Below are 25,705 nucleotides of genomic sequence, written 5' to 3'. Positions count from 1 at the left end.
CCGCGTACTCATGTAACAGTAAAATTATTGTTAGTTGATCATTTAATTTAGTTTAATTTAATCCTATTTTGAAAAGCAAGAATAATAAGATGGAAATGGAAATTAAATGCAATGTAACTTTTAATATAAAACTAGAGTCTAAGCTAACCCGGAAGTTAGCATCGCGTGTTCTCTGTGATGACGTTTAATGTTTGTTTTTTGTCCAAACATGCTGGATAGTATTTCTTATAATGTAGTTGTAGTTGTGCGGTGCTTGACTACTTTTAATAACCTGACGCCTACATTGCCCACAATGCAACATTGACTGGCAATTCATCAGATTGCATGTAGCTTCCTCTGGAGCCACAAAAGTAGTTTAAAACAATTCTGTTATCAAAAGTAAACAGAAGCAGTATTTTATGGCTATTGTGAGTTTTTCATATAATTTTAGGAATTCTTATGATGCTTATTTTAAAGCCGACCACATTTTATGTCATGTGTAAACTGACTAAAGTGAATCAGAAATTATTACCTGCATCTGTCAAATAAGACAGCGGAATATAAAAATAAATCACGATCAAATGGAAACACTCATTTTAGAAGTTCTAGTTTGCTGACCATATTTTATATAACCATCATGAGTGATTCTGTAAATAATCTGTTACATCTGTCAAATAAAGTACAACATTTCCTTCTGAAACGTAAAAGAATAAGGCATAAACAGGTGCCTCAGAAACAAACACTACTTGAGTTTTAGTGTAGCTTCATGTTTTCCACCTGCAGTCAAACTTGCTCGGTAAGAAACTGTTACCAACTGTTAAGAAAGACATCCAAGTAATTGTACAGAATATTGGCTTTATTATGAAACCTGGGGCATTTTCCACAGACAACCATTCTACATTTGTACAGATCCATTTATCAGATTTTGTCGTAGTCACAAAAAGGAGGAGACTGTGTACAGAGCAGTTGACCTGCCTGAGCTCACCAAAGATTGTTTTTAATACAAAACTGGAGCATATTCAGTGACACGCGACAATAACGGTGTTGCAGCTGTAAAGACTTTTGGACTTTGTTACCTTATATGCGGATAGAAAAAGGTAAAACATCTTAATCTGAAACATCCACAGTTGCATGTCGCAGGATATGCTCCAAGAAAAACAAACAGTTCAAAATTGTATACAATCATATAATTTAAAATCCCCGACCCCAACAAAATAACTATTGTAGAAGCAACTAAAGCACACAGCAGTCAATAGGTGTCAGACCCCCCCCACCCACCCTCAATCAACATGTAACACGTATTTCAGTATTCCTCTACACTTTGGAGTTGCACCCCAAGTGGTTCAGATTAAAATCCAAGCCTGCCTCAGCTCTTCAGGGTCGTACTGCTAAGTGAAAAGTTTAAATGAAGTGTTTGAAAATTAAATCAACTTGTGAACTCTGAGGCCATGAAAACCCCTCGCCTGTTGTTATTTTCTGAACTATGTAGTTTCACCGCAAAAGATGTCAACTGAACCCCCTCCCGTGGCACAGAACGCTATGATTCAACAGGCAGAGCTAGAAGCTGTACAGTTTCCCTTAAAGACCAGCTGCAGAGTAAATCCTTCAGATATTTAGATGAATCCATCAGGAGTGCAATTTGTTGTTTTGAGAGCATTAACACAATGAACAGATATCACATATCTGCCAGTACGTTGTCTGACTTGGCTCAGACACTGGAACAAAACCTCCAGCGTCCCAGACGAAAATTCTAAAGCATTTGTTTTTCTTGTTTGCCATTTTTAAATCATAGGAAAGGAGTCTTGATTTATATCTTAATAAGGGCTACATTCTCCTGTGGTGACTCCACACATGCCTATCCATTTATGTGCATTTCTACGTCTTATTCATTAGCCTGCATTTTCTTAACATTATGAGCCTCACAGTCATTCACACAGGCAAATCTGTACTGGCTAGTGATCGGTACGTAACTGTAATTATCAAACAGTGTTGGACAAAAGAATCCGTGAAACAAAACAAAAGAAAAACTAATGGAAATCTGACATCTATCCCAGAATATTTTGGCCATTCGTTCCAAACAAACACTAATTATATTTTTCAGAAGGAAACCAAACGGGTAACAGGAGAACAAAACATCTGAGATCCAATCAAATGTAGGCTTTACTCAAAACTGCCAGTCTCATTTCCAGAGTGTAAATAACTGTCTTGGTGTTGGAGAAAACAGTGGAGGACACAGAGGGATCATGTAAGCGCACTACACCACTCGCCGTACTTCAAAAAATCTCTTCAGGTAGTAAATCTGTCCAAGAGTCATTGCCACGAGAACCAGAGCCTCGAAGAACGACCACAGCACCACTCTGCTGTTTGTGTTGTCGTTGACTAGAAAGAAAAGAAGAAGAAGACAGCTTGTGAAATAACAGTCAAACAGCTCAAAACTGACTGGCTCTTGGTACATGCTCTTGTTGACTCACTTGCTCTGTGTATCCTCTCGCGGACCTCCATGTACTCCTGCTCGTGCTTTACAGCCGTCATGGCAACAGCGAGCTCGTTGATCATCTCCTCCAGCTTGTTTTGGTGGGCTGAAACAGGTAAAAAGAGATCATCAGTACCGGGCCGACAAACCAGTCGCTGTGCACAAGGAACATGCATGAAGTATGTATGACATGCATAACCGTTTTTGCGATTTTGTGACGTATGTCGCGGGTGATGCCGTCTTATCACCAGGGACATAAATAGATCCTACGTGTTGTCGCAGTGCAAATAGTCAAACCATTCACAATCATCACAGCTTTCTTGGTAGAAATGCACTTTATTAGTTTATGCTATGGAAACAACACTGGTTAGAGAAAACTCTGCAGTGCATCACAAACTTAAAAGTCTATTTCACAAGAGCAGCTGTGCCCTGTGCCCTACCATCCCAGCTGTCACCACCTACAAAGAGGAAGAGTCACCAGAACACAGTCAAAAAGACAGCAGCGTAAGAGAAATAACAGACAGAAAAACAGGTTTGAATGATCCATATGGGAAAAGGCTGCAGTGTGAGACGTAGAAGTTCTTTATCTATATGAATTTCAACACAAACAGTGTGTGCGTACCTTCTGTCTCCATGTCCTGGCCTTTAGGTGCCTCTCCGATATCAATGGTGAACATGACGATCTTGGGTGTCATGGTTGACATCTTGTTGCTGAAGCAGAACTTGTAGGTTCCGTCCATGTGTGCTGCCACAGAGTATTTCCCACTGGACTCTCTGTCGCCTTTGTAAATCTGCTTGCCATCAGGCCCCGTTATCTGTGAGAGGAGACAGGATAATAATACAAATGTCTTAATGAAGTGCACACTGCTGCATGAGGGGACTGCAGTAACATATGGCAGCAACATCTGTGCACACAAAACACTCAGTGGCACCTTTAAGCACAGCAACATCTCCACAATAAGCCAGTAAGAAGAGGATAGCATCAATAAATCTCCCAGTGTATTGATTTTGACAGAGGACGTCGTTTTTGCTGTACAGTTAGCTAGCATAACTTAGCCAGACAGACTGCTAACCTTGCACTTCCTGTATTGTTATGAATAATTAAATCATCACCGTCGCACATTTAATGATAGTTAGCTGAACAGATAATTCCTCTTTAATTATTTAGTTCACAAATGAAGATATTTAGCGTTGAGAGTTTGTTTAAAGGCAATAAGTAGCTGCACTTGACGTGAACTGTTACGCAGACGGCGCAAGCTAACGTTAGCATAGGCCTCGAGTCCAACAGGAGCGTCAGCAGGTATCAATTAAAGAACACACATCAATTCCTTCATGTTAGGTGTTTGGTTTGGTATCTCAGTGGGGTATTTCACCTCGACATCGATGTCCAGAAAGCCGCCTTCAGCCACCTCGAACATGAGGCCCATCTTTGTGCCGGAATTGACCCGCTCGTAGAAGCATTCCTCGGCATGGGCGTCTATGCTAACGAAGTAGCCGGACGCGGTGGCAGACAGGACGGCCAGCAAGACGACCAGCTCCGACACGGTAAACATGATTAAAATGTTTCACAGCTAGCGTCACACCAAGCCTGATGATGTAGAGAGAGTTCCTCGCTTCAGTAAATCCTGTCCGAGTGCGGGATGTCAGTTTGTATGAGTGAACTGTTGCAGGAGAGGAGCCGCATTAGCCTCGGCTGCTGTTACTGCTCTCTGACTGCCACGTACGGGCTTAAACGGCAAGCGGGAAGGGTCAAACCTGAGAGAGTGCGCAGAAACTCGCACAGGAAGCTGAACGTCCAGCTGTTCAGACAGATCAACATCTGCCTTCTGCTGCAACACAGTCCAGAAGATCATTGTTATATTAATATCTAACACTTAAGATGCTTAAATTAAAGATGTTGCATGTTATTATTACATATATTAATTTTAATGTAATATAATATCATATTTATATAATGTATAGTTTATAGTATAGTAAATTGTAGTTGGTTACATTCCATCGCTCCAATGTATATATACATGTATAGGTGTATATATTTTACAGTATATATAAATATATGCAGTATGTATGTGAATCAGAATCAGAAATCCTTTAATGTCAAGCAGACGGGGAAATTAGTTTGTCCCAGCAGCGACAGAATATTAAAGAACAAAAACCAATAGCAAAAATAAATAATATAATTAAAGAGGGAAGAAATAGAATAGAATAGATGTATATACATATACATATGTACATACATACGTCGAGGGTTCATATCCTGGTCCGGGTGTGGCTGTTCAGAGGGGCCCTTAGGCGAGGTCCTTCATGCAACCAGGATGTGGGATCAACGGCTACCTGGGTAGAATTTCTACCTAATTGAAAACTGCTCGTGCAACTACAGTCAAACAAACATGCAACGGCAAGGAGCCAGTACGACAGGTCACTGGGGATATTTCATTCTCTCCACACTCTGTGTACCAAGCCCCATAGAAGCTCAGATGGCAGATATCCAAAAAAAAGAGTGAATTTAGACGCAGAACCTGACTGTTGGCTATAGAAGCTGCAGCACAAATGAACCAGCTGGGACCCCAACTGGTCCTGAAAGACCGGCAGGAGAGATCTGACCATCAGCGATAACTTGGAAGACTTTCTCTGCATGACATGAAGCTTCATGCCAGAACACCCTGCTGGCACAGTAAGCTGGCCAAAGGTTGAAAGGGGGGGCCACTGATAGAAAGACAAGGAGACGATGCATAGAGTCCAAAAGTTGTACACTAAGCTGTACACTGGAATGGTGTGTGTGGAAGCCATGAGTACATCAAGACAATAGCCCAAAGTGATGAACTGCTTGGTGAATACTTCAAACAGCAGAAACTCTGTGAGGACTGTATGTATGTATTTACATGGAGCTCCATGTAGGCGGATAATGTTCTATTTTTCCTCTGTCTGGTGGAAAGAAGCACTGGGCATGTGCTTAAAATGCCAGATCCCTCCCAGAGTCAGAATCAGAATCAGAATCAGAAAATTAAACAGATTTATTACCAAGAAGGTTTTACACCAACGAGGAATTTGTCTCGGTGAATAAGGTGCATGCATTGAAGTTAATAAACAATAAACAAACAATGACTATTATATAAACAATATCAACAAACAGCCGACAGAAACAAACATTCCCCTCTTATACATTTTGTAATTACTCAACTCAAATTGACAAATGAACTAAATCTTTCTCCGTATGCAAACTGAAACTTGAAGCCTCTCACCCACAGCTGAAGACTGCCTCACAGAGTCACAGGAAACTTGTGGTTTTCTACCTGCACAGTGAGCTGTGGTTATCTCCATCTGACACCCACTTCAGACCGGCTGCTTTCTGCTGAGCAGCTACAGTGAAGAGTTTGGCTTCAGAAAAGGTGTAAATAACATCCGCTCAAATCAATTTTCGGAGCTCTGAGCTTGTGGAGGCTTATACAGAACGAGTTGAAGGAGGATTTCATGTTTTTTTCATGATTTTTTGATGTTTTAAAACGAGTCCCCTGCTACTGAGCTTCACCAGACTTCCCATCAGCACGAGGGTGAGTAGATAATTACCGAATTTTCATTTTGGGTGAACTTATTCTCTTAGTGTAATAGCTGATTCTGATTCTGACCGCTCCCTTTTTACTGTTACAGACGGACAGTTTTGGTACTTTTTATCCTTGAGACAGATTGAAACACTTCATAAGAAGAACTGATAGTCTGTCTGATTCCTCAACCGTGTTACCTGAAACCATTTTGAATACCTGCACCAGGCAGACACGAGACAAAAACCACATTATCACACACTTTTTCTGCACTGCCTTCCTCAGTAAGGCAAATCCAAAAAAGTAAATCCCCACATGTCACTGTGAGGCAGTGCTGAAAGTGCCGAAGCAACAGGTCAGCGTGGTTTCAGATCATATACATCGCTAGTGGAAATTACAGTTTAATTTACTGTTAGGGAACCAGGAAAAATGCTGTGTACATTTCCAAAATGTTCAGTTTATAATACTGAAAACTAACAAAGCGGTTATTTTCAGCTCCATGATGCCTTTGACTGGAAATGTTAAACAGCTAGCACGCCACATTCGAGCTACATGTTTCACGCCTGTTATGCGGTTTATGTCAAAAATACAAATGATCTAATGTGTCAGACACTTCTTTCGTTTTAAGTCATCCGAGTGAAGGTTACACACACAAAAAGAGACTTTATGACTTGCTCTGCAGGTTGAAGTCAAAACTAGAAGCTAATTCAAAGGTTTTCCTCTTGGTTGTATCATAAAATATGTATTTGTGCAGGTGATACAAATGCTTTTTCTTGTAAAACTGTAAAGGGACTTTTGTGTGGTGTTGAAAAGGAGCTAGAAACCCTCAAAAACTTGGTTTGATGTCAGTCAATTGTTTCTGAATTTCAAGAAAACAAAATTAACATTTATGTATTATCTGTTGATAATTTAAGGTAATTTTTGAATGCTTTAAACAAAAATTCTTACATATGGCACCTTTAAACTGTGGGACATTAAATTATGCATGTTATGTCATACAGCAACACAAGTTAATACGTGTTATTTAAGGCACTTAACCAAAAATCCATTCTGAAACTAGGGACCCAGATGTGCAAAGAAGCTAACTGAGTTCCAGTTTTATGACTATAAACTACACCTTCTTATAAATATAAAGAATTCCATGTGCAATAAACATATGTTTGTGAAAACCAATAAAAGACAATGAATAAATACATAAATAAAAGAATAAAACAGATTAGGTGTCTCTTCAAATAATACTAGGGCAACAATGTAAAGTAGTAGGTCTTTTCTATTTTAAATCTTTATACAAACTGATTAAAAATGCAGTTATAGCTCGCTTAAATTTATTTATAAGTGTGTCTTAAAGGAGCAGGATGTAGTTTAGGGGAAAAAAAGGTTAATGAGCAGAGAACAATTTTCATTGAGTTTGTATTATTACCTCATTATTATTATAAATGTTAAAATTCTGAGTTTGAATTTCTTGGATATCCCTTTAACACATTTTTACATCCTCTACTTTTTGTGATGATTCGACCATGTGACGTCACCGAGCGGTCACCGCTCGCGGCTGAACTGCTCGCGGACCCTCCGCACCGCTTCCCGCTCGTGCCGCTGTAATCGTAAAATAAGATGCTTACTGAGCATGCGCGGAGTGAAAGTGATAGGGCTCTTTAATTTATGTCACGCTGTTCGCCGAACGGGCCGCGCGCTGTGGCTTTCCTTACAGGGGGGCGGAGAACGGCCGCGCGGGGTGGAAAAATCCGCGCACCCTCTGTTTTGTCGCATGTTTGGTGACGTCCAATAATCGACTTGCTTTGAAGTCTCCGGGGCCGAGGCCTACAGACTTTTTTTTTTTCTATCGCACGCTCTTAAAATTGAGTTTCGATGCCCAGATTTCGGTGCCCGTTCTGACCGGGTGTGAACCGATGAAGCACTTTATTCCGTGATCGAAGCAGAAACGGTCGGAAACGTTAGCCAAGCTAACTGTAGCTCCTGCTAACTGCCAGCGAGGAAGTGAGGAACGAAAAAAATGACATCTCGGAGGTAAGAGGGGGGCTGTCTGGAAAACAATGTCTGCTGATTGTGTTAGCTGAGCCAGCTAACTTTAACCAAACTCAGCTGTTTGGATGTTGGTGTGTCCGTAAACAAGCTCCGAGAGTGCCGACGTATCTGGAAAAAAAACAGTGATGGCAGAGGAGTAGCTAGCAAAAGACCGCTTCATTTAGCATACACCGGCAACTTAACGTTAGAGCCCGTCAGAAGATGTTTAAGCTAGGTTAGTAAACACCGTTAACACTGCAGCACTGCTATCAAACTTCAGCTAGCTAGCAGTGTTGATTTGATACAAACAGAGCAGAAAGTAGACACAACGGAGGATTCAGAATCAGAATGACAGTGTTAGCTAAAAGAAAGCACAGACAAAAGTTAGGTGAGTGTTTATTATGACAAGTTAAAGACCAAGAAACTTCCTCAGTACAGCATGGAGACGTAGAGGAGACAGAGACAACACCCAAACACACTTTATCACACACATGTAGTGTACAGACTGTTATGAACACACTCTGCTCGAGCCTCTGTTGGAGGATGAAGACCTGGATCATCACTGAATGGACAGACAGGGGAACAAATGGGAGAGAAAAAGAGAAAAGTCCAGAGATAGAAAAGAAAAGGAAGGAGGAGATTCATAAAAAAAGAAATAAAAAGGGAGAGAGAGTGTTTATCTGGTTTCTTTCCTCCTCTATGACTGCAGCTGACTGAATAACTTTGATTTGTGGACAAAACCAGACAGTCGAGGGCATCACTTGATCAATACTTTAACACTTTTTCAACATATACTGCCTAAAACAAATTAATTGCATTAATGGGAAAATTATAAGTGAATTAAAGGTGCAGTATAAAGTTGTGGAAAGTTTATATTAACACTACTGATAAGATAATATACAGACATATTTGTGTGATAACATATTTCTTTTATAAACAGGTAGTCCTGTTTATTCCAAGCTATAAGGTGGCTGCTTAGAAGTGTCCTGTGTATGTAAACAAAGAATAACGTTTGAGGTTTATGCAGTCATGAAAACAATCATGACTGATTTCCCTCCCATTTTTCTTGTTCTCTTAAAAAACACTACATATTCCACCTTTAAACAACAGTGAAAATGATCGCGAGCACACATGATTTGCTTTGTGTGTTTAATTGTGTTGTACGTTCAGGTCTGATTCAGAGTCATTCCTTTATTGTCCCATAATCGCAGAAATGTGTTTGCCACAGCAGCTAAAGAACAGTAGTATTTTAAAGAACAATAACAATAGTAAAAAATAAACAATATAATTAAAAGGTAAGAAAAGGAATGGATTAAACTCCTATATACATATGAACATAATATTGTACACAATTTACATGAATATGTTCTGTGTTTTACACGGCTGCAAGCCATTTTTTCCCTTCGGAAGTCAAAGCTTGACGTCGTTGGAGTGCAACTGCAGTTTTTTGCATCTATCAAATGAGCTATATTACATTGTGGGACTGTGGAGAACATTTGTGCATGTGTCATGTACTTTTTGTTGCATTATCATCATTTTTGTCAAAGCGGTAACGCAACCAACGTGTGGGAGAGTAAACAGGAGGCACATTGTAGTAAATGGTGAGAGATTTTGAACACCACCTTGCTCTCCAGGCTGAGGCTCATCATGGTTTCACTCCTCTTCCAGGTGGTTCCACCCCAACATCACAGGTGTGGAGGCTGAAAACCTCCTGCTGACTCGAGGAGTGGATGGGAGCTTTTTAGCCAGACCCAGTAAGAGTAACCCAGGAGACTTCACCCTCTCAGTACGGTGAGTGCAAAGCAGCAAACACTACAGGAGACAATATGATGCAGTGTGAACAGTTTCAAACCTCCCTGTGGTTCTCTGTCTTACAGCGTGTGAGGAATGACAGTAAAAATGAAAATGCAGCGACTTTCCTGAGAGTTTTGGTTTCACATTTATGACCCGCGGTTCCCTTATTGTTGAAGCTTTGTTGCTGTGTCTGCTGCAGTAGTCATACGCGTATTAAAGGCTTTGAATAGACGCCGTTAATTTAATGTTTTCAGTCGTTTAGCAGCATCGGTTTTTAGCCATTTTTTTCAAAACTAAGCTTTGTACGTTTAAGATTACAAAATATATACAGAGCTAGAAGGAGAGTAAATACTGGCGTGTATCAGGCGGACACAAACTCAACTTCAAATGAATGATAGTGTTGTTCTGATTCTGCTGAATGTGTGAACGGGCAACTGCAGCCTCATGATCGTTTTCTTTGTCATGTACTTGGCACGACCAACTGTCCAACATCCAAACACTCTTCGTTTCTCGTCATCAATGATGAAGAAGAGCAGCAAGTCCTCACATTTAAGAAGCTGAAAGCAGCAAACGTTCGACACTTGTGCTTTAAAAATGGCAAATACGATGACATTGTCTTTTGAATAGATGCGTTTTCCTTTCATCGACTCTGAATATTCACCGCAGCGCTAATCGAGACAACAACTTAATAAGCTGATGGGATGTCAGTGTTGTGTTCTCAGCTTGTTCTGCTGCCCGCAAAAGGCCGTAAAATCTGTGAGTGCAGCTTTAAATGTGCTGTATCATTAAGAGACACTGAAAAATAACAACAACGCTCCTCACACTGAACTCTGCTGTGTCTGATGTGATGCTTCTGCTGAGTGATGGTGGGAAAGGAGCATTATCCACAGAAGGAAGAGCAAACTTCTGCTAATAAAAAAAACAGTTTAGTGGTTTTTATCTCCGAGCCCTTTGAGTCGTAAATTGTTCAGATGAAGTATCATTAACTCTGTTTTGCTGACGTAGCCGGTGTTATTTTTGCAACAGTCTCATATTTGAGCTGAAGAGCCTCTCATCTCGCACCATATTTACTTCCTATGGAAACAAAACAAGTCAGGCTCGTCTTGCGGAGACGTAACCAGAGGGAGGCCGGTCCCTGCTGGTTCAAACCAGCACGTCTCTGTCTCTGCACATTCTGCCAGACTTAACCGTAAGTCATCCACAGTTCCATGCTGCTGCTGAGCCTAACATCTGCCACCAGTTCTCCTTTTTCTATTTTCCGATATAATGGCGGTCACCTACAATGACTCAACGCAGTTTATTCCTTCTATCTGCTTCGTGTCTGAAAAGCGTGTTTTTTTCCTTTAAGACTTGCCAGTATTGAGCCTCAGCGTGTCGCCGCTCTGCCTTCTGAACATTTTCAGTTTCTTCTTTTTTTTTTCTTTGCCTCTCACCGACTGCTAATAATAGAGATGGTACTCATGTTGTCAGTTGTGCATGTGACTGAGTGTTGGAACTGTTTATCACTTTTAATGTTCACACATCAACAGTGCATGAGGGGCAGCAGGAGAGAGAACCAGCAGGGATGCAGTCAAAGCTGCAATTAAAGATCATTGTCCACAATCCCAATATATTCAGTTTGAATCATCGTATGTCACAGCAAAGCAGCAAATCCTCCATCAGTTATCAAAGTGGTTGTGCATAATCTCGACCAGCTAATTGTTTAAAGGAGCATGACGTAGTTTTGTGGAATAAATGTGAGTAAGAAGAGAAAGATCTTCATTGTGTCTGAACAAACTAAATAATCAAACTCTCTTTGTTTTCACGACTGAATAAATCAACTGACCGTAAAGGGCGACACAATTTATACTCTTTTACTTTGTTTACATGTGGCGGACCCTGCCACCTTGCTAGCTTCAGACAGTGTTCTGGGACAGTGTCTTCCTCTGAGAGCAGCTTGTTTATCCACGTACGGAAGAAATACACATATCTGAGTTTGTATTTCTCCTCCAGAGCAGAACGCCCCTTTAATCTTTAGACGCTGCTTTAAAAAGTTCGATGTCAAACGAGATATTTTAGTCATTTTCTTGTCAAAGCGTGGCCTCATTACGACAGCACTGATTTATATTTAGCATTGCAGCAGTGTGAGATGTTCGTGGTACGTTCTCTTGATTTCACAAGATGTTATGTCCTCACAGGCATGAACCTTGTGTATAATAACACTGATAATGGTAGAATTCAAAACCCTAATATGCAAATGTGCACCGTATGATAAATCGGTGTACGCGTTGAAGCTTGAAACACGTGTAGCGCTGCCTGTCGGAGTCTGTTCTCGTCCCTGAAGGCAAACATTTCCTCAAAGTGTCTGTGATCCTTCTGCAGGCGAAATGGAGCCGTCACCCACATTAAGATCCAGAACACAGGAGACTACTACGACCTTTACGGCGGGGAGAAGTTTGCCACCCTGGCTGAGCTGGTGCAGTATTACATGGAGCATCACGGGCAGCTGAAAGAGAAAAACGGAGATGTTATTGAGCTCAAGTATCCGCTCAACTGTGCGGACCCAACCTCAGAGAGGTGAGTGACGACGACGATGATGTTGAATTGGTGTGTTTTGAATTTCGGGCCAGAGGTGGCAGAAGTCCACACACTCTTCACTCCAGTGGAAGTACAGATAGTTGAGTAAAAAAGGACTATTTCTGTGCAAAGTTAACTCAGATCATCCATGCAGCTGCCTTTGTCATTACAAGCCCTTTCCAGTCTCCCTCTCTGTCTGTTTCCGTCTTCTTGCGTCGATTAGTCTCGCTACGTCTGCTGTGCGTGACGTGCACTGACAGGTTGAAATCAATCTTGTGATGTTGGCATGGCGGCGTGCAACGTCCTTCAGTTGTCTGAGAGTCCTGCGTGACAACTTCCAGGCCATTAAAAGCAGCTGCAGACATATTCAGAAGTTTTCTCTCAGGTGTAGATCTGTAGAAACTCAGATTTGCAAGTCAGTTAGCTGAAATAGAAAGTAGAAAATTGACAATATGTAATTTAAATGAAAGAGCACAATTTTCATGTGCCGACTTCATCTAAACAAACAGAGGGATGCAAATGAAGTGCAGTTTATCCCGTCCCATGATTACAAGTTTCTATTCTGTCTCAGTAGAGTCCAGTCCAAACACGTTTTACCCTCCAGCATCTTTTTGTATCAGATGGTTCCACGGACACTTGTCGGGCAGGGAGGCCGAGAAGCTGCTGACAGAGAAAGGAAAGAACGGCAGCTTCCTGGTGAGAGAGAGCCAGAGTCATCCGGGGGATTTCGTCCTGTCGGTCCGCACGGGAGACGACAAGACGGACAGCAGTGACAGCAAACCCAAAGTCACTCACGTCATGATCCGCTGCCAGGTAAACCACAGCTCATCACCTCTGTGTTTCCTCCTCACCTCCTCTCTGCCAGAGACCAGAATCAGACTGTTTTTGGCGTGATTGGCCATGACAGGTTGATCAGAGTCAGATAAATCAGATACCTGTGAACTTGATTTCTAGGTCACCTGGTTTCTGGTGCATGAATGTCTCAGTACACGTCAACATTCCCGTTTTAATTGCCATCTCCAGGTTTCCTCCCAAAGTCACAGTTCTCCTGTATTCCCTCTGATTTGTAACAAGTTTGCACACCTTTATCCCGTTTGTTTTGTTCATTTTTTGCGGGATGTTGGTGTGGAAACTTGTCATGAATCAGGAGGAATAAAGGAGTTTTAATCAAAGCCTATTTTTGGCGCTGTACAGCGTGCAGTCTGCTGTCCAGCTGGAAATGGAGAACAGAAAGAAATACTCAAGCAGATTTCGATGTCCTGGGGAAAAAAAATAATTCACAAAACTTATGGAAAGTTTAAAATAAAAAATCTGCTGCATCAAATTTTCCACCGACCACTCGGGTCTCGCCGTCATCGAGAGGAATCCCGGTTCGATCTAGAAACCCTGATCTCCGTTCTATGAAAAGGTCGTATTCGTAAGTCAGCAGTTTTTGTTACTTGCTGATGGTGGTTTTGAAGCGTGTCAGGTCCGGGTGGTAAGAGGAAACACACATCAGCGAGGGATCAGACTTTGACACAGCACCTGATCGTCTCCATGGAGTGAATGCCGTCAGTTCACTCTTGTTTTACCTCTTCACCTTCGTCGCCTCCATCAGCGGGTTATTTTTCTTTCCACAGTTATTCCAGTTGTTCCACCGTTATCTGGGGATAGTGACAAGGGAAAACAATGCCTCTAACTCTTTTGATTGTGCCGTAATCCAGCCTGGTGGCGGAACTGAATAGCTTAGAGAAGCAATCTATATGCTAATGATGTCATTTTTCTACAGCCTTGCACTGTGACATCAGTATTAAACTCAGAATCAGGAGCTAAAGCAAAAAAGCTGTTGCAATATTTTTGCTGTCTGTCATCAGAAATGTCAGAAAGCAGCCTGTTGTATTCATGTGTCTGTGCCGTCTTTCTTTAGCCTGACCTGAAGTACGACGTGGGCGGAGGGGAGAAGTTTGACTCCCTCACCGACCTGGTCGAGCACTACAAAAAGAACCCCATGGTGGAAACTCTGGGCACTGTGCTGCAGCTCAAACAGGTACCGAATCATCCTTCTTACTTCACGCTAAGGCAGCATTTCCTGATTGTGATTCCTGCGCTGACTTATTTTCTCCTCCGCAGCCCCTCAACACTACTCGTATTAACGCTGCAGAGATCGAAAGTCGAGTTCGGGAGCTGAGCAAACTCGCCGAGGCCACAGACAAAGTCAAACAGGGCTTCTGGGAAGAATTCGAGGTGAGTGGTTCTGTTGGGACGTTCTACAACTCTCCCGGCTCCGTCTCTTGCACGGTTGGTTGGGAAATGTCACGACTTTGACTCTCCTCTCTTGTTTTTCCATCCAGACTTTGCAGCAACAAGAGTGCAAACTGCTCTACAGCCGCAAAGAAGGCCAGAGAGCGGAGAACAAGAACAAGAACAGATACAAGAACATTCTGCCTTGTGAGAAACACACGGCTGCTCTTTCACTACGAGACGCTCTCAGCTGAACCGTCCAGGTTTCGTTTTAAAACACTCAACTGTTTTTTTTGTTTTTTTTTTGTTCTTCTGTTTGCAGTCGACCACACTCGTGTGGTGCTGAATGACAGGGACCCAAATGAGCCGGGCTCCGACTACATCAACGCCAATATCATCATGGTAGTATCTGCTGTCATGGTAAACTCACTTCATCCTCAGGGATACACACACATGCGCACACACATGCACACACACATCATGTGTTGATATGTGAGGATGTGGGTTTGTTGTTGCTCCTGTTCTGACTGGATTCAAATATGTTGCTGCTATCAAATTAAAAATGAAATATATTGTCTTTGTGCTGTTTTTGATTGAGCGTATCAAACTCACATTCTGTTACACGTTATGTTTTATTCAGCGTCTCTGTGTTTGTTTTGTATTGTTTGTTTGTGAACGTTCAGCTGACTCTCTGTCTGTTTGTCTGTTTGTGTCCGTGCAGCCGGAGCTGGACTACAAGGTTAACAGCACCAAGCTGAAGAAGAGCTACATCGCCACTCAGGGCTGTCTGCAGAACACCATCAGTGACTTCTGGAGGATGGTGTTTCAGGAGAACTCTCGAGTCATCGTCATGACCACCAAAGAGGTGGAGAGAGGGAAGGTAAGAAACACACGTGATATTAAACACTTTTCACACTGGACAGCAAACTCATCTAAGCCCGTTAACATCTGGCTTCCGTAGTCACAGGTGTTTATAGCTTCCTGCTCGGCTGTGATGTGAACACGCTGATCTTCTCTCCTTTTTCAAGCACAGTGCTGTGAACTGTGACGTTATGGCTTAAGTTATGGCCGTCGGCTTCTTAACACCAACCATCCGTGTCTGTCGCAGCGTTTTAACATCGTCTGGTCAGCGCTGACTTTGAAAGAGAGACTGAAGTTAAAGATGTTTTAAAAAGTAACCGTTGTTAGTGGCTGTGTGTGGTCCGAGCCGTCAGAGACCAGAAAGAAGCGCGATGTCTCACTCTTTAGCAACTTCTGGTGTCAGCTCCGGGAAAAAGAGTGATGTGTCTGATTTAGAATATTATTATTAAAACAAGTTTAATGTTCATCAATCTCAGGCCTTAAAAGTCATAGTCTTAAATCGGAATTTGTGACAAATATTTGATCCCATTTAACATATTCTACTCAAACTGTTCTGCTGTTTTCTAGAAGCTCGTTTTCTAATTACAGGTCTGTTTAATAGTCATAACATAAACGGCAACCATCAGAGCTAAAGTTAGGACCCTCTGGTGTGACAGTGTCTTAAACAGCCCATTTGATTCAGATATTTCTGAAGTGATTGGTGGACAGGAGAAGGTGACATCATGCATTTCTACCTGAGCCACATCTTCTATAAACCATCAAGAGAAGAAGGGACAGAAACATGAAGACAAAGATCTAAATCTGTCCCTTCACTCAGAGAAGTGAACTCAAAGTGTTGTAGATTGATTTCCTCCACCTGATTCATATTTAATAGCTTCGACTGATGTGGTGACTGTTTCTGTGTCTCGACAGAGTAAGTGTGTGAAGTACTGGCCGGACATGTCGGCTCTGAAGGAATACGGCGCGATGCGCGTTCGCAATGTCCGAGAGACGGCTGCACACGACTACATCTTAAGAGAGCTCAAACTGTCCAAAGTCGGGCAGGTAAGTTGTGTTTGTGTGTTTTGTGTTTGTCTGCATAGAGATGAAAACATGTGGAAGAACAAAGCTGAAAGTACGAAAGGAAACGTCTACATTTTTAACTCGCAACATCATTTTAGACACAACAGAATTGAGTAAACACTGATGGAGACGACGACCACATTGTTGGTTTTCGTCTTTACACCGGATTTGTTGACAGTAACAAAAATATTATACACCAGAACCTCAGTATTAATGTAACGCTGTGTGTGTTTTCAGGGCAACACAGAACGTACAGTTTGGCAGTACCACTTCAGGGCCTGGCCGGATCACGGCGTCCCCACTGACCCCGGCGGTGTGCTCGACTTCTTAGAGGAGGTCAACCTGAAGCAGGAGAGCATACTGGACGCTGGGCCCATAGCCGTACACTGCAGGTACACACCGTCACACACTGAATACATGAGCCATTAAAACTCTGAAACAAACTGAAGACGTGGGCGCAGAGGGAACGTGTTGACTCAGACTGCCTGTGTTGCTCTTCAGTGCGGGGATCGGCAGGACAGGAACGTTTATAGTGATCGACATCCTGATAGATGTGATCAGAGAAAAAGGTGAGTCTGCATGGCTTCATCTGCACTCCTCACTTCAACAGTCTTGTGTCCAGATAAAATCCTGATGAGATAATTTATAAAAAAATATTGTTTTTGCTGTTTCAGGGGTGGACTGCGACATCGACGTGCCAAAGACCATCCAGATGGTTCGTTCTCAGCGCTCTGGGATGGTGCAGACCGAGGCGCAGTACAGATTCATCTACATGGCGGTTCAGCACTACATAGAAACACTGCAGAGACGCATCGAGGAGGAGCAGGTGTGCAGCAGAAAACGCCTCCTGTTTTCATCTCTGCCTTTTTGTTGTCTGCTCCCGTCTCTAACCGTCCTCTGTTCTCCTCTCCTCTGCAGAAAAGTAAGATTAAAGGGCGCGAGTACACCAACATTAAGTATTCTTTGTCCGACCTGACCGGAGGAGAGCAGAGCCCTTTGCCTCCTTGCACTCCTATTCCTACTCCCACCTGCACAGAGTGAGTAATGCTGTTGAAATGTCCCTCAGTGTTTCCCAAAAACCAAGTCAGCGTTCTCAAATGTTTTTGTTTTGACCAAAACGCAAAAGATATTCAGTTCACTTCACAGTCCTAGAGGAGGAAAGACACCAGACAATAAGCTGGAATCAGAATTTTGACTTTCGATTTATCAAAATAGTTGGCAATTAATCTCATGAGAGTGTGTGTGTGTTTGTGTGTGTGTGTGTGTGTGTGTGCTGGCAGGATGAGGGAGGACAACTCCAGAGTGTATGAGAACGTGGGCCTGATGCAGCAGCAGAAGAGCTACAGATGAGATTCACCTTTGACCCCGGTGCTCTATCAGTTCCAGGTAAATTTAAATCAACAACATGCTGCTCGTATAGAAAAAGGAAAACCAAAGACTGGACAGTAATGAATGCATTGAGGGGGGTTGAAGAACTTTTTTATTATAGAAGATCACATCACAACAGCAGTCAAGTCATCGTCACCGCTGCCTTTGGAATGACATGTACAAAATATTGATGAACGTAGTTTCAAAGACCCTGCATCATTTTAACACAGCTCTAACGAAAGCCGCTGTACACTTCCTGCTCAGCACCAGACAGGAGAACTGTGTCTCAATCTGTCACCCTCAGTCTCAGGGTCTGCATCCTTCAAAGGACTCGGCCTTTGTGGTCTTTGAAGGCGAGTCCTTCAGAGAGACCTTGTTAACCTCGTCAGCCGTTGTTAAATGTGACGGTCTAGCCTTTGGAGCATTTCCTGGTTGCGTCACCAGATGTTTTATCTGTACGTCACGATTTCTGCCGCCCAGGCCCGCGAATGTGACGATCTACGCCATGCGATGTCGCCATTTTCTCTCTTTCTTTCGCAAAGAATCTTTGGATATGTGAGGCCATGAAGGATAGTAGCGGTGCATCCTCCAAAAAGAGGGAACAGGAGGACGCATCTGGAGGAGGGTTTGAATTGCGACAGCTGTCACGTGGCGTTGTGACGTAATTGGCCTTCAAATGCTCCTCCGAAGGATGCAGACCCTGAATTGAGACACAGCAACAGTTAGCAGCTAGCTGGTTGACATAGCGGAGCATTTAGCAGCTAAAGAGCCAGATTTTTCCCTCAGGTGTAGACTGACTTACCAGAATGTAGCCGGCCATACGGCGCCTATTTAAGCAGTCTCCTCCCTTTCAGTATCTGCATGTTGCAACAGGAAACAACAACAACAACAACAACAACCTCCGAGCGAGCTAGCGAGCGACCTACAGGGCTTTTCATGACACTTTCGACCGCGCCAAGTCACACCGTGCTGCGGTTATTTTACGGTGTTTCTATTACCCGTAAATGTTTGCTAAATTGTGCCGTGCTGCACCAGAGATGGTCACACTCCAGCCAGAGAGCTGAGGTGACACCTCCCCCATCTCACCCTCATACAAGCTGCCACGCTCAACTCATTGCTGTGCAGGAGACCAGACAGAAAGGCGTTGTGTTCATCTCTCGGTGCTTTTGTAGCTTCTAACTGAATCTCTGTAGTTTCTGTCCCTGTGTGCTGTCAGACGTCTGCTTGATTTACAGTTTCATCGTGTTAAACTCCAGCTGTGCGGGGAGTCGAGTACCGCTGGCGACGACACGTTTCCTGATTGTGTGGCTTCACAGTAAAAGTTTTCCCTTCTTTCTGTCTCCCTCAGGATCTCGATACCTGACAGTTTTTTCGCCAGCCACACCTTGACGCCTGAGACTTGACCGTAACGAAATGGAACAATGGGATAAAAAAACACACAATTAACGTGAGAGAGAGACCAGACACACCAGGCTCCTCCTGTTCTCGCTCATCTTACATGAACATTTCGCCCTCTAGTTGAATTCTAAACCACTGTGATCATCAGAAGAAGCCTTTCAGAAGCCTAACACGCTAAATCCCCTCCTAAACCACAGTCTGGGTTTAGCCTTTGTAAATCTCACCACGACAAGGGCTGCACACAGCGAGCGCTCTCCTCAGAGGGATAAAAAACCGAGCTAACCTTTTGCTCACTTCTCTTTTTATTCTATGTATTTTTTTTTTTCTTTTTATTAACCAAAGGAAGATTATGTAGATTGTTTGTCGACGGAAAGGAGGAGTTTTTTTCTGGAAAAACGGCCTGTGCCAAAACCACGAATGATTTCATCCACATTTCTCAGCCAATTAAAAGTCTCTATTTGGCCTTTAACGCAGCGGGAGACGAGACCTTATTTGTGGACAAAGCGGGGGGGCAGTGATTATTGTCTAGCTTTCACTGTTGTGTAGAGTAACGTGTCTGAATGAAGAACTATTGGCAATGTAGTGTAATAACCATATTTACTGTTGATTTGTAATCCACTAAACATGAATTCCTTTTTCTTTTTCTTTTCTTCTTTTTGCGCCAGAACCGCCTCGAAGAGAAACTTTTAAATTCAGGCTGTTCGAACCTTTTTTCTGTTTGGGTTTAATTTGCTTTTCGTTGGGATACACAGCGTGTCTGTTTGTCAGTTTAACCATTCCTGAGCTCAAGCCGAAAGCCCTTATTGCTGCACTTTTTAGTTTGCAGTGTTTAACAGTTACAGTCAAGCCTTGATTCACCTGGTGGATTTATGAATAATCTAATCTGGGGGGTTTAGTGAGGAGTTTCACGCCTGCACTTATATGTCCAAGTCGGTGTGACGACATGTTCAGATTTCAGGGGAGTCTGTTGTGTATCTCAGTCGCGGCGTCGCCACAGACGCACGGCTGCCAAAAAACTATGTTTTTTAAGTTGTTTTTTTTTTTAAGTGCATATTACATTCTTCATTCATTCTTTCTTTCTTTCTTTTTTTAAAACGGATGCCTTTTGTGTACCATTGCCTATTTTGAGCACCACATGTACTTAATTTTAAGAGTTACTGTTTTAAGACGCAGTCACACACCTCTCAGCTTTGGCACTATAGATAGTCATTGTCGTGGTTGTAGGTGGTTGGCCCTGTGATAGTCAGCTGGACTCAGTAGTTTAAACACTCACACACACACACATAATGTACACACAGGTTTCTGTAGGAGAGTATTTTCTTGTCTGTCTGTTAAGGATGATTAATCAATTTAAAGGATATTTGGACGTTTTGCGCATTAAGCTACTTCGTTTTCTTGCAGAGATGGATGAAAAGATCGATATCACTCTCGTGTTTGAAGCTAAATATGATTCTACAACCAGCAGCTGATTAGCTTATCATAGTTTAACATAATAACAGGAGACAAGGGACTCCAGGAAGTCGCTGCTCCCGGCAGAGAAGTAGTTCCAGCGTGCAACCCCCCGACAAAACCACAACACTTGGCGGTTTTACATTAAGATGCTGGTGTTTGAGGGAATAAGAAAGGATCAGTATCACACTCATGTCTGTAAGCTAAATATGACGCTAAAGCCAATAGCTGATTAGCTTAGCTTAGCATAATGTGACAGAAAGACTCTGGGAAGTCACTGCTCTCGGCCGTTAAATGGTTCCAGCATGTAACCAAAACACGTTTTTAAATGAATTTGAAGTTGTGAGAAGATCAACATCACTCTTGGGCCTGTATGCTAATTAAAAAGCTACTGCAGATAGGCTAAGCTTAGCTCAAACACTGGAAACAGGTGGACACAGCTAGCCTAGCTCTGTCCAGAGTGGACCACAAGACTCCTGGAAGTCAATGCTCCCAGCCAATGAAATAGTCCCATTATTAACTCCCTGTCAGTCTTAACTTGCTGTTTTTACATTAATATGCTGATATTTGGGGGGAAACAGTTAGTTTTTGATTTTAACATCAGCACCACACTCATGTCTAAATATGAAGCTGCTGCCAGCAGCTGATTAGGTTAGCTTAGCATGAACATGTGAAGTCACTGCTCCCGGCCATGAAATAGTTCCATCATGTAAACACAACAAGAGGTTTTAACATTTGCTGTACCACTCTGCAGTCTGTATGCTAAATGTAAAGATACCGTGGATTATTTTAGCTTAGCTTAAAGACTGGAAACAGGTGGAAACAGCTAGCCTCGGTCCAAAGGTGTCGACAAGACAAGGAGAAGTTACTGCTCACGGCCGAGAAGAAGCTCCAGCACGTAACCATAAGCTGACGCTTCAACATCGACATGCTGTTGCTCTGATACAAACTCTCATGTCTGTATGCTAAATGTAATGCTACTGCTGATTAGCTTAGCATTAATACATCTGTTTAATGCATAGAAATGTAAAATAAGTCGGTGACAAAGGAAGCCTGGCTGCTTCCCTTTGCTTCCAGTCTTTATGCTATGCTAAGCTAATCTCCTGCTAGCTCAAATCTCAGACATGAGAGTAGAATCTTTTTACATACTTCTCTGCAAGAAATCCAATAAGTGCACGTTCCAAAAGCTGTCAAACGATTCCTGACACTTCATCTCTACAATCAGCTCCAGTATTTAGGGGAAGTGAGATGTTCTGGATCTGCATTATTGTTCAAGCCAGAATCCACAACGCTCATTTCAAACGTGTGGCCTGAAGTATTTTCTTTTCGTCGAGCCTTCCCCAGCTTACCTTCACCGCGCCTTTTGAGAAACTGCCGTCTCGCGGTTGAACTCACTTGTAACAGTGCTGACTCAGAATCTCTCAGTGGACGAAAAAGGAAGAAGCGTCTCTCCCTCGTTGCCTTGAGGGACAGTTCTCGACAACCACTGCTCCGGGATTGAACAGCTTCTTTCTGTAACGTTTGAAAAATAAAATCATGTAATCAGTGTTTTTTAACGGAGGGGGGCTGCTTCCTCCTGCCGGTGGACTCTGCTAACACCCGGCTGCTGCTTCACAGCAAGTGTTCTTTGAAATGAATCTCCTCCTCCTCCCGGGTGAACGCCATCCACTGACTGAGCTATGAGATCTTCTGTCGTGTGGTGTACTGTATGCAGTTTTATCGTCAAATGGATGAGTGTGTGCTCGCCTGATGTGTCGTTGAGTGCTTGCTTTGTGGTGTTTTGTGTGTCCTGTGGTGTGTGTGTGTGTGTGTGCAGGGATATATGTGTGTGTGTGTGTGTTGTGAGAGTGATCAGCCTTTTTTTTTGTTCTTGGATACTTTTCTTTTTTTGTTTTTTTTTGTTGTTTTTCTTCCCAGATGATAAAACTGCTTTCCATTTATCATGTAAGCAATTTAGATGCATAGACGTGCCTTCTATGCATATGCCTCTTGTGTATGTGATAGCTATTAAAAAAACAAAACAAAACAAAATGAAACAGTGCTCTTTAGTTCCACCGCCATTCAAGAACCTGTTATAACACTTTAATGTGAATTATTTCATCCTGAACAAAAAAAAAAGGAAAACCGGTGATCGCAATGCAAACAAACTATATTTTTTAACATGTATATTGTACATGAGTACCTGGTAGAGGAGAATGTACTTACTAAAAACATATCTACTTGCCAATAAGATATACTGTATGTATATTCCTACAGCTTTCTCTCTGTGACACAGGGAGGGACCTCTCACAAAGCTTCAGAGGTTTATTGTATGACTTTCAATGCAGTTAACCATGTTAACTTCCTCAATAACAATAAATGACCGGCTCTTGCCACATTAAGACTGTCTTTTTTTTTTTTTTTTTTCCTTGTACTGTGATTTAAACATCTGTACGATCGTCTCAGACTGTGTTGCTCAACGAATGCAGAAATACAGTGATGTCGAAACTGAACGCAAAGACGAAGTTCCTGTTTCACGTTTGAATGAGATATTTGATTTAGATTTATAAGTAAACATTAAAGAGTCGGGTCACAAAGATATCAAAATAAAAAACAATCAGAATGAGCTGAATATTCAGAAAACGGCAGAAAAATGCTGAAATACTGAAGGTGCTGCAAGAAGTCGAGGCATTTAAAGGAGATTGAAAGTGTTGGTGATGAAACGGATGAAAGTAGTTGAAGTGTTGGTTAAAGCTCCTGAAATTGATCGACTGAGTCGGCCGCCATCTGAGGATTTGACGAGATGGGAATGAGACTCAAAAATCAACTATCTAACTGTCAGGAGCCATTAAAATGTCATGTGAAGAGTGAGACATGGAAGAAGTAGAAATATAAGATTAAAGTAGTTGAAGTGTCGGTAAACTAAGAGAAGAAAGCAGCTCCGATGTCAGATGAGTAAAATATAAGAAGTCAAAATGTCAGCTGAAGATGGAAGGATTAGAATATCTCAAGTAAGTCCGAGATGAAAGCAGTTGAAATGTCAGATCAGTAAAAGATTAAAGTATTTGAAGTGTCGGTAAACTAAGAGAAGAAAACAGCTCTGATTTCAGACGAATAAAGAATAAAAGCAGTTGAAATGTCAGTCAGCGCTCCTGTTGGTAAGATCTTAATAGACCCACTGACACTTTGGGATTGTAGGTCGAGTCGGCCGCCATCCAAAAGCGTCAGTATTTCACAGTGTCAGTGGGACATGGAAGCAGTTGAAATGTGAGAGATTAAAGTAGTTGAAGTGTCTGTAAACTAAGAGAAGAAAGCAGCTCCGATGTCAGACGAGTAAAGAATTAAAAGTCGAAATGTCAGTTGAAGATGGAAGGAGTAGAATATCTCAATTAAGTCAGAGATGAAAGCAGTTGAAATGTCAGTTGACTATGATATGAAAGTAACTGAAATGAAATGTCAGTTGGAGAGTGAGAGACGGAAGCAGTTAAAATGTAAGAAATCAAAGTAGTTGAAGTGTCAGTAAACTAAGAGAAGAAAGCAGTAAAAAATAAAAGCAGTTGAAATGTCAGATAAAGATGGAATGAATAGAATATCTCAATAAAGTAAGAGATTAAACTGTCAGTTGACTAAGATATGAAAGTAACTGAAATGTGAGAGATGAAAGCAGTTGAAATGTCAGTTAAGTAAAAGATTGAAGTAGTTAAAATGTCGGATGACTAAGATGAAATCAGTTAAAATGCAATTTTGGTGAAAGATAAACGTTGAAATGTAAATTGAGGTGGTAGAATATGATAATAAACTGAGATGTAATCAGTTGAAGAGTAAGACTTGGAAGCAGTTGAAATGTAAGAGATCAAAGTAGTTGAAGTGTCGGTAAACTAAGAGAAGAAAGCAGCTGCAGTGACAGATGAGTAACGGATAAAAGCTGTTGAAATGTGAGTTGAAGATGTAAGTGGCAGAATATGTCAATAAACTGAGATGTAATCAGTTGAAGAGTGAGAAATCAATGTACAATAATTAAAATATCAGAGTGTAACCTTGACAAATAAAAACACTGCCTGTCCAGATTGTTGACTCTTCATAATTTGGGTGAACTGACCCTTTAACAAGGTAGAAAATAAACTTTTATTCGCTCTAAATATTACTTACAAATTAACATTTATAGGTCCGCTGCTCTCTGCCGGGTAATTAGATCATGTTCTGTTTGTGTTTTTGTCATAATTGCATTAAAGCTCATCTGGAGACCTTTAAGCCCTGAAAGTGGATCCGTATTAGTTTATCCTGATAATCCTGTTTGCCTCTCGGGACCCGGTCCAATGAAGCTGACGCGAGCCCGCCGCTTAATGAGGATAACGACATTTAACGAGAGAGAGAGAGAACACAATCATCAGAAGAATGTGTGTTCTGTGTAACAACTGACACCAGAGGATCAGAGGACGAAACGCCACCTGTGGTTTTTATCGTACGCCGTCTGAATGTTTCACCACCTGAGTCTCCGGATGTCCTGATGAACCTGCTGCTGGCTGTCCTGGTTCTTCCAGACGCTGCCCGGTCGTCATCTGGCGGCCCGGAGCGAGGCTGTTTTCAGAACCTCACTTCACTTCACACACACCAGTTCTACTCTCCACCAGTTTCTAGTAATAAATTCTGCTGCATGTTGAGTGGTTGTTGCTGTTTTGCTGGTTTCACAGGGTTGGTGATGTGCGAGGTGTTAACGGGAAACAGATGGTAAAAAAACAACTTTTTCCAAGAACCAAGTCGGAAATAATCCAAGATGAGTCTGATTCTGCTGCTCCCTGAAGAAAACTTTCCATGAGTTTATTCTCTAGGCTTGTTTTTCACTGTTTAAGATATAAGATGTCAAATTTCTGCACGGAAAAAACGTCTAAATATGACCTTCGTTTATGTTTTTGTTTAGTTGTGTTCTTACATCATCCCAAATGTTTCCAACAGTGTTCAGACCAGAGAAGTCCACAAGTTGTGTGTCCGAGTCATGAATTCAGTT

General features: G+C 42.1%; 2 protein-coding genes across 4 annotated transcripts; one reads left to right on the top strand and one right to left on the bottom strand.

The window, feature by feature from the left end:
• Positions 1-814: 814 nt before the first annotated feature.
• Positions 815-4,202, bottom strand: tmed2 (transmembrane p24 trafficking protein 2). 2 transcript variants are annotated; one of them, XM_030436465.1, is made up of 5 exons: positions 3,826-4,202; positions 3,075-3,267; positions 2,893-2,910; positions 2,451-2,558; positions 815-2,358 (listed from the first exon to the last, which is right to left on the bottom strand). In XM_030436465.1, the coding sequence occupies exons 1-5, from the start codon at positions 4,003-4,005 to the stop codon at positions 2,234-2,236; spliced, it is 624 nt and encodes a 207-aa protein (XP_030292325.1). In that variant the 5' UTR covers positions 4,006-4,202; the 3' UTR covers positions 815-2,233. The 2 variants fall into 2 exon arrangements, with proteins under 2 accessions (XP_030292325.1, XP_030292326.1); XM_030436466.1 differs by lacking the exon at positions 2,893-2,910 and having other exon boundaries at positions 3,826-4,200.
• A 3,493-nt stretch (positions 4,203-7,695) lies between these two features.
• On the top strand, positions 7,696-23,102 carry ptpn11a (protein tyrosine phosphatase non-receptor type 11a). Of its 2 annotated transcripts, XM_030435879.1 has the most exons (16): positions 7,702-8,016; positions 9,682-9,804; positions 12,169-12,363; positions 12,984-13,176; positions 14,270-14,389; positions 14,473-14,586; positions 14,694-14,790; positions 14,906-15,003; positions 15,305-15,463; positions 16,357-16,488; positions 16,744-16,898; positions 17,008-17,075; positions 17,181-17,332; positions 17,425-17,543; positions 17,787-17,892; positions 19,223-23,102. In XM_030435879.1, the coding sequence occupies exons 1-15, from the start codon at positions 8,003-8,005 to the stop codon at positions 17,854-17,856; spliced, it is 1,809 nt and encodes a 602-aa protein (XP_030291739.1). In that variant the 5' UTR covers positions 7,702-8,002; the 3' UTR covers positions 17,857-17,892; positions 19,223-23,102. The 2 variants fall into 2 exon arrangements, with proteins under 2 accessions (XP_030291740.1, XP_030291739.1); XM_030435880.1 differs by lacking the exon at positions 17,787-17,892 and having other exon boundaries at positions 7,696-8,016.
• Positions 23,103-25,705: the final 2,603 nt, after the last annotated feature.

Source organism: Sparus aurata, chromosome 12 (assembly GCF_900880675.1).
Source record: "Sparus aurata chromosome 12, fSpaAur1.1, whole genome shotgun sequence".
Taxonomy (NCBI): Eukaryota; Metazoa; Chordata; class Actinopteri; order Spariformes; family Sparidae; genus Sparus; species Sparus aurata.
Note: the sequence above shows the minus strand (reverse complement) of the source record. Positions and strands in the feature narration are given on the sequence as shown.

What these genes read in the sequence shown, in the direction of transcription:
- tmed2 (XM_030436465.1), bottom strand. Translation starts at nt 4,005, where the DNA reads ATGTTTACCGTGTCGGAGCTGGTCGTCTTGCTGGCCGTCCTGTCTGCC. An exon ending in TTCTGGACATCGATGTCGAG is followed by an intron (nt 3,268 to 3,825) that starts GTGAAATACCCC and finishes CTCCTCTCACAG; the next exon opens with ATAACGGGGCCTGATGGCAA. An exon ending in CGAGAGGATACACAGAGCAA is followed by an intron (nt 2,359 to 2,450) that starts GTGAGTCAACAA and finishes TTTTCTTTCTAG; the next exon opens with TCAACGACAACACAAACAGC.
- ptpn11a (XM_030435879.1), top strand. An exon ending in GCGGACCCAACCTCAGAGAG is followed by an intron (nt 12,364 to 12,983) that starts GTGAGTGACGAC and finishes TTTTTGTATCAG; the next exon opens with ATGGTTCCACGGACACTTGT. An exon ending in CCTACTCCCACCTGCACAGA is followed by an intron (nt 17,544 to 17,786) that starts GTGAGTAATGCT and finishes GTGTGCTGGCAG; the next exon opens with GATGAGGGAGGACAACTCCA.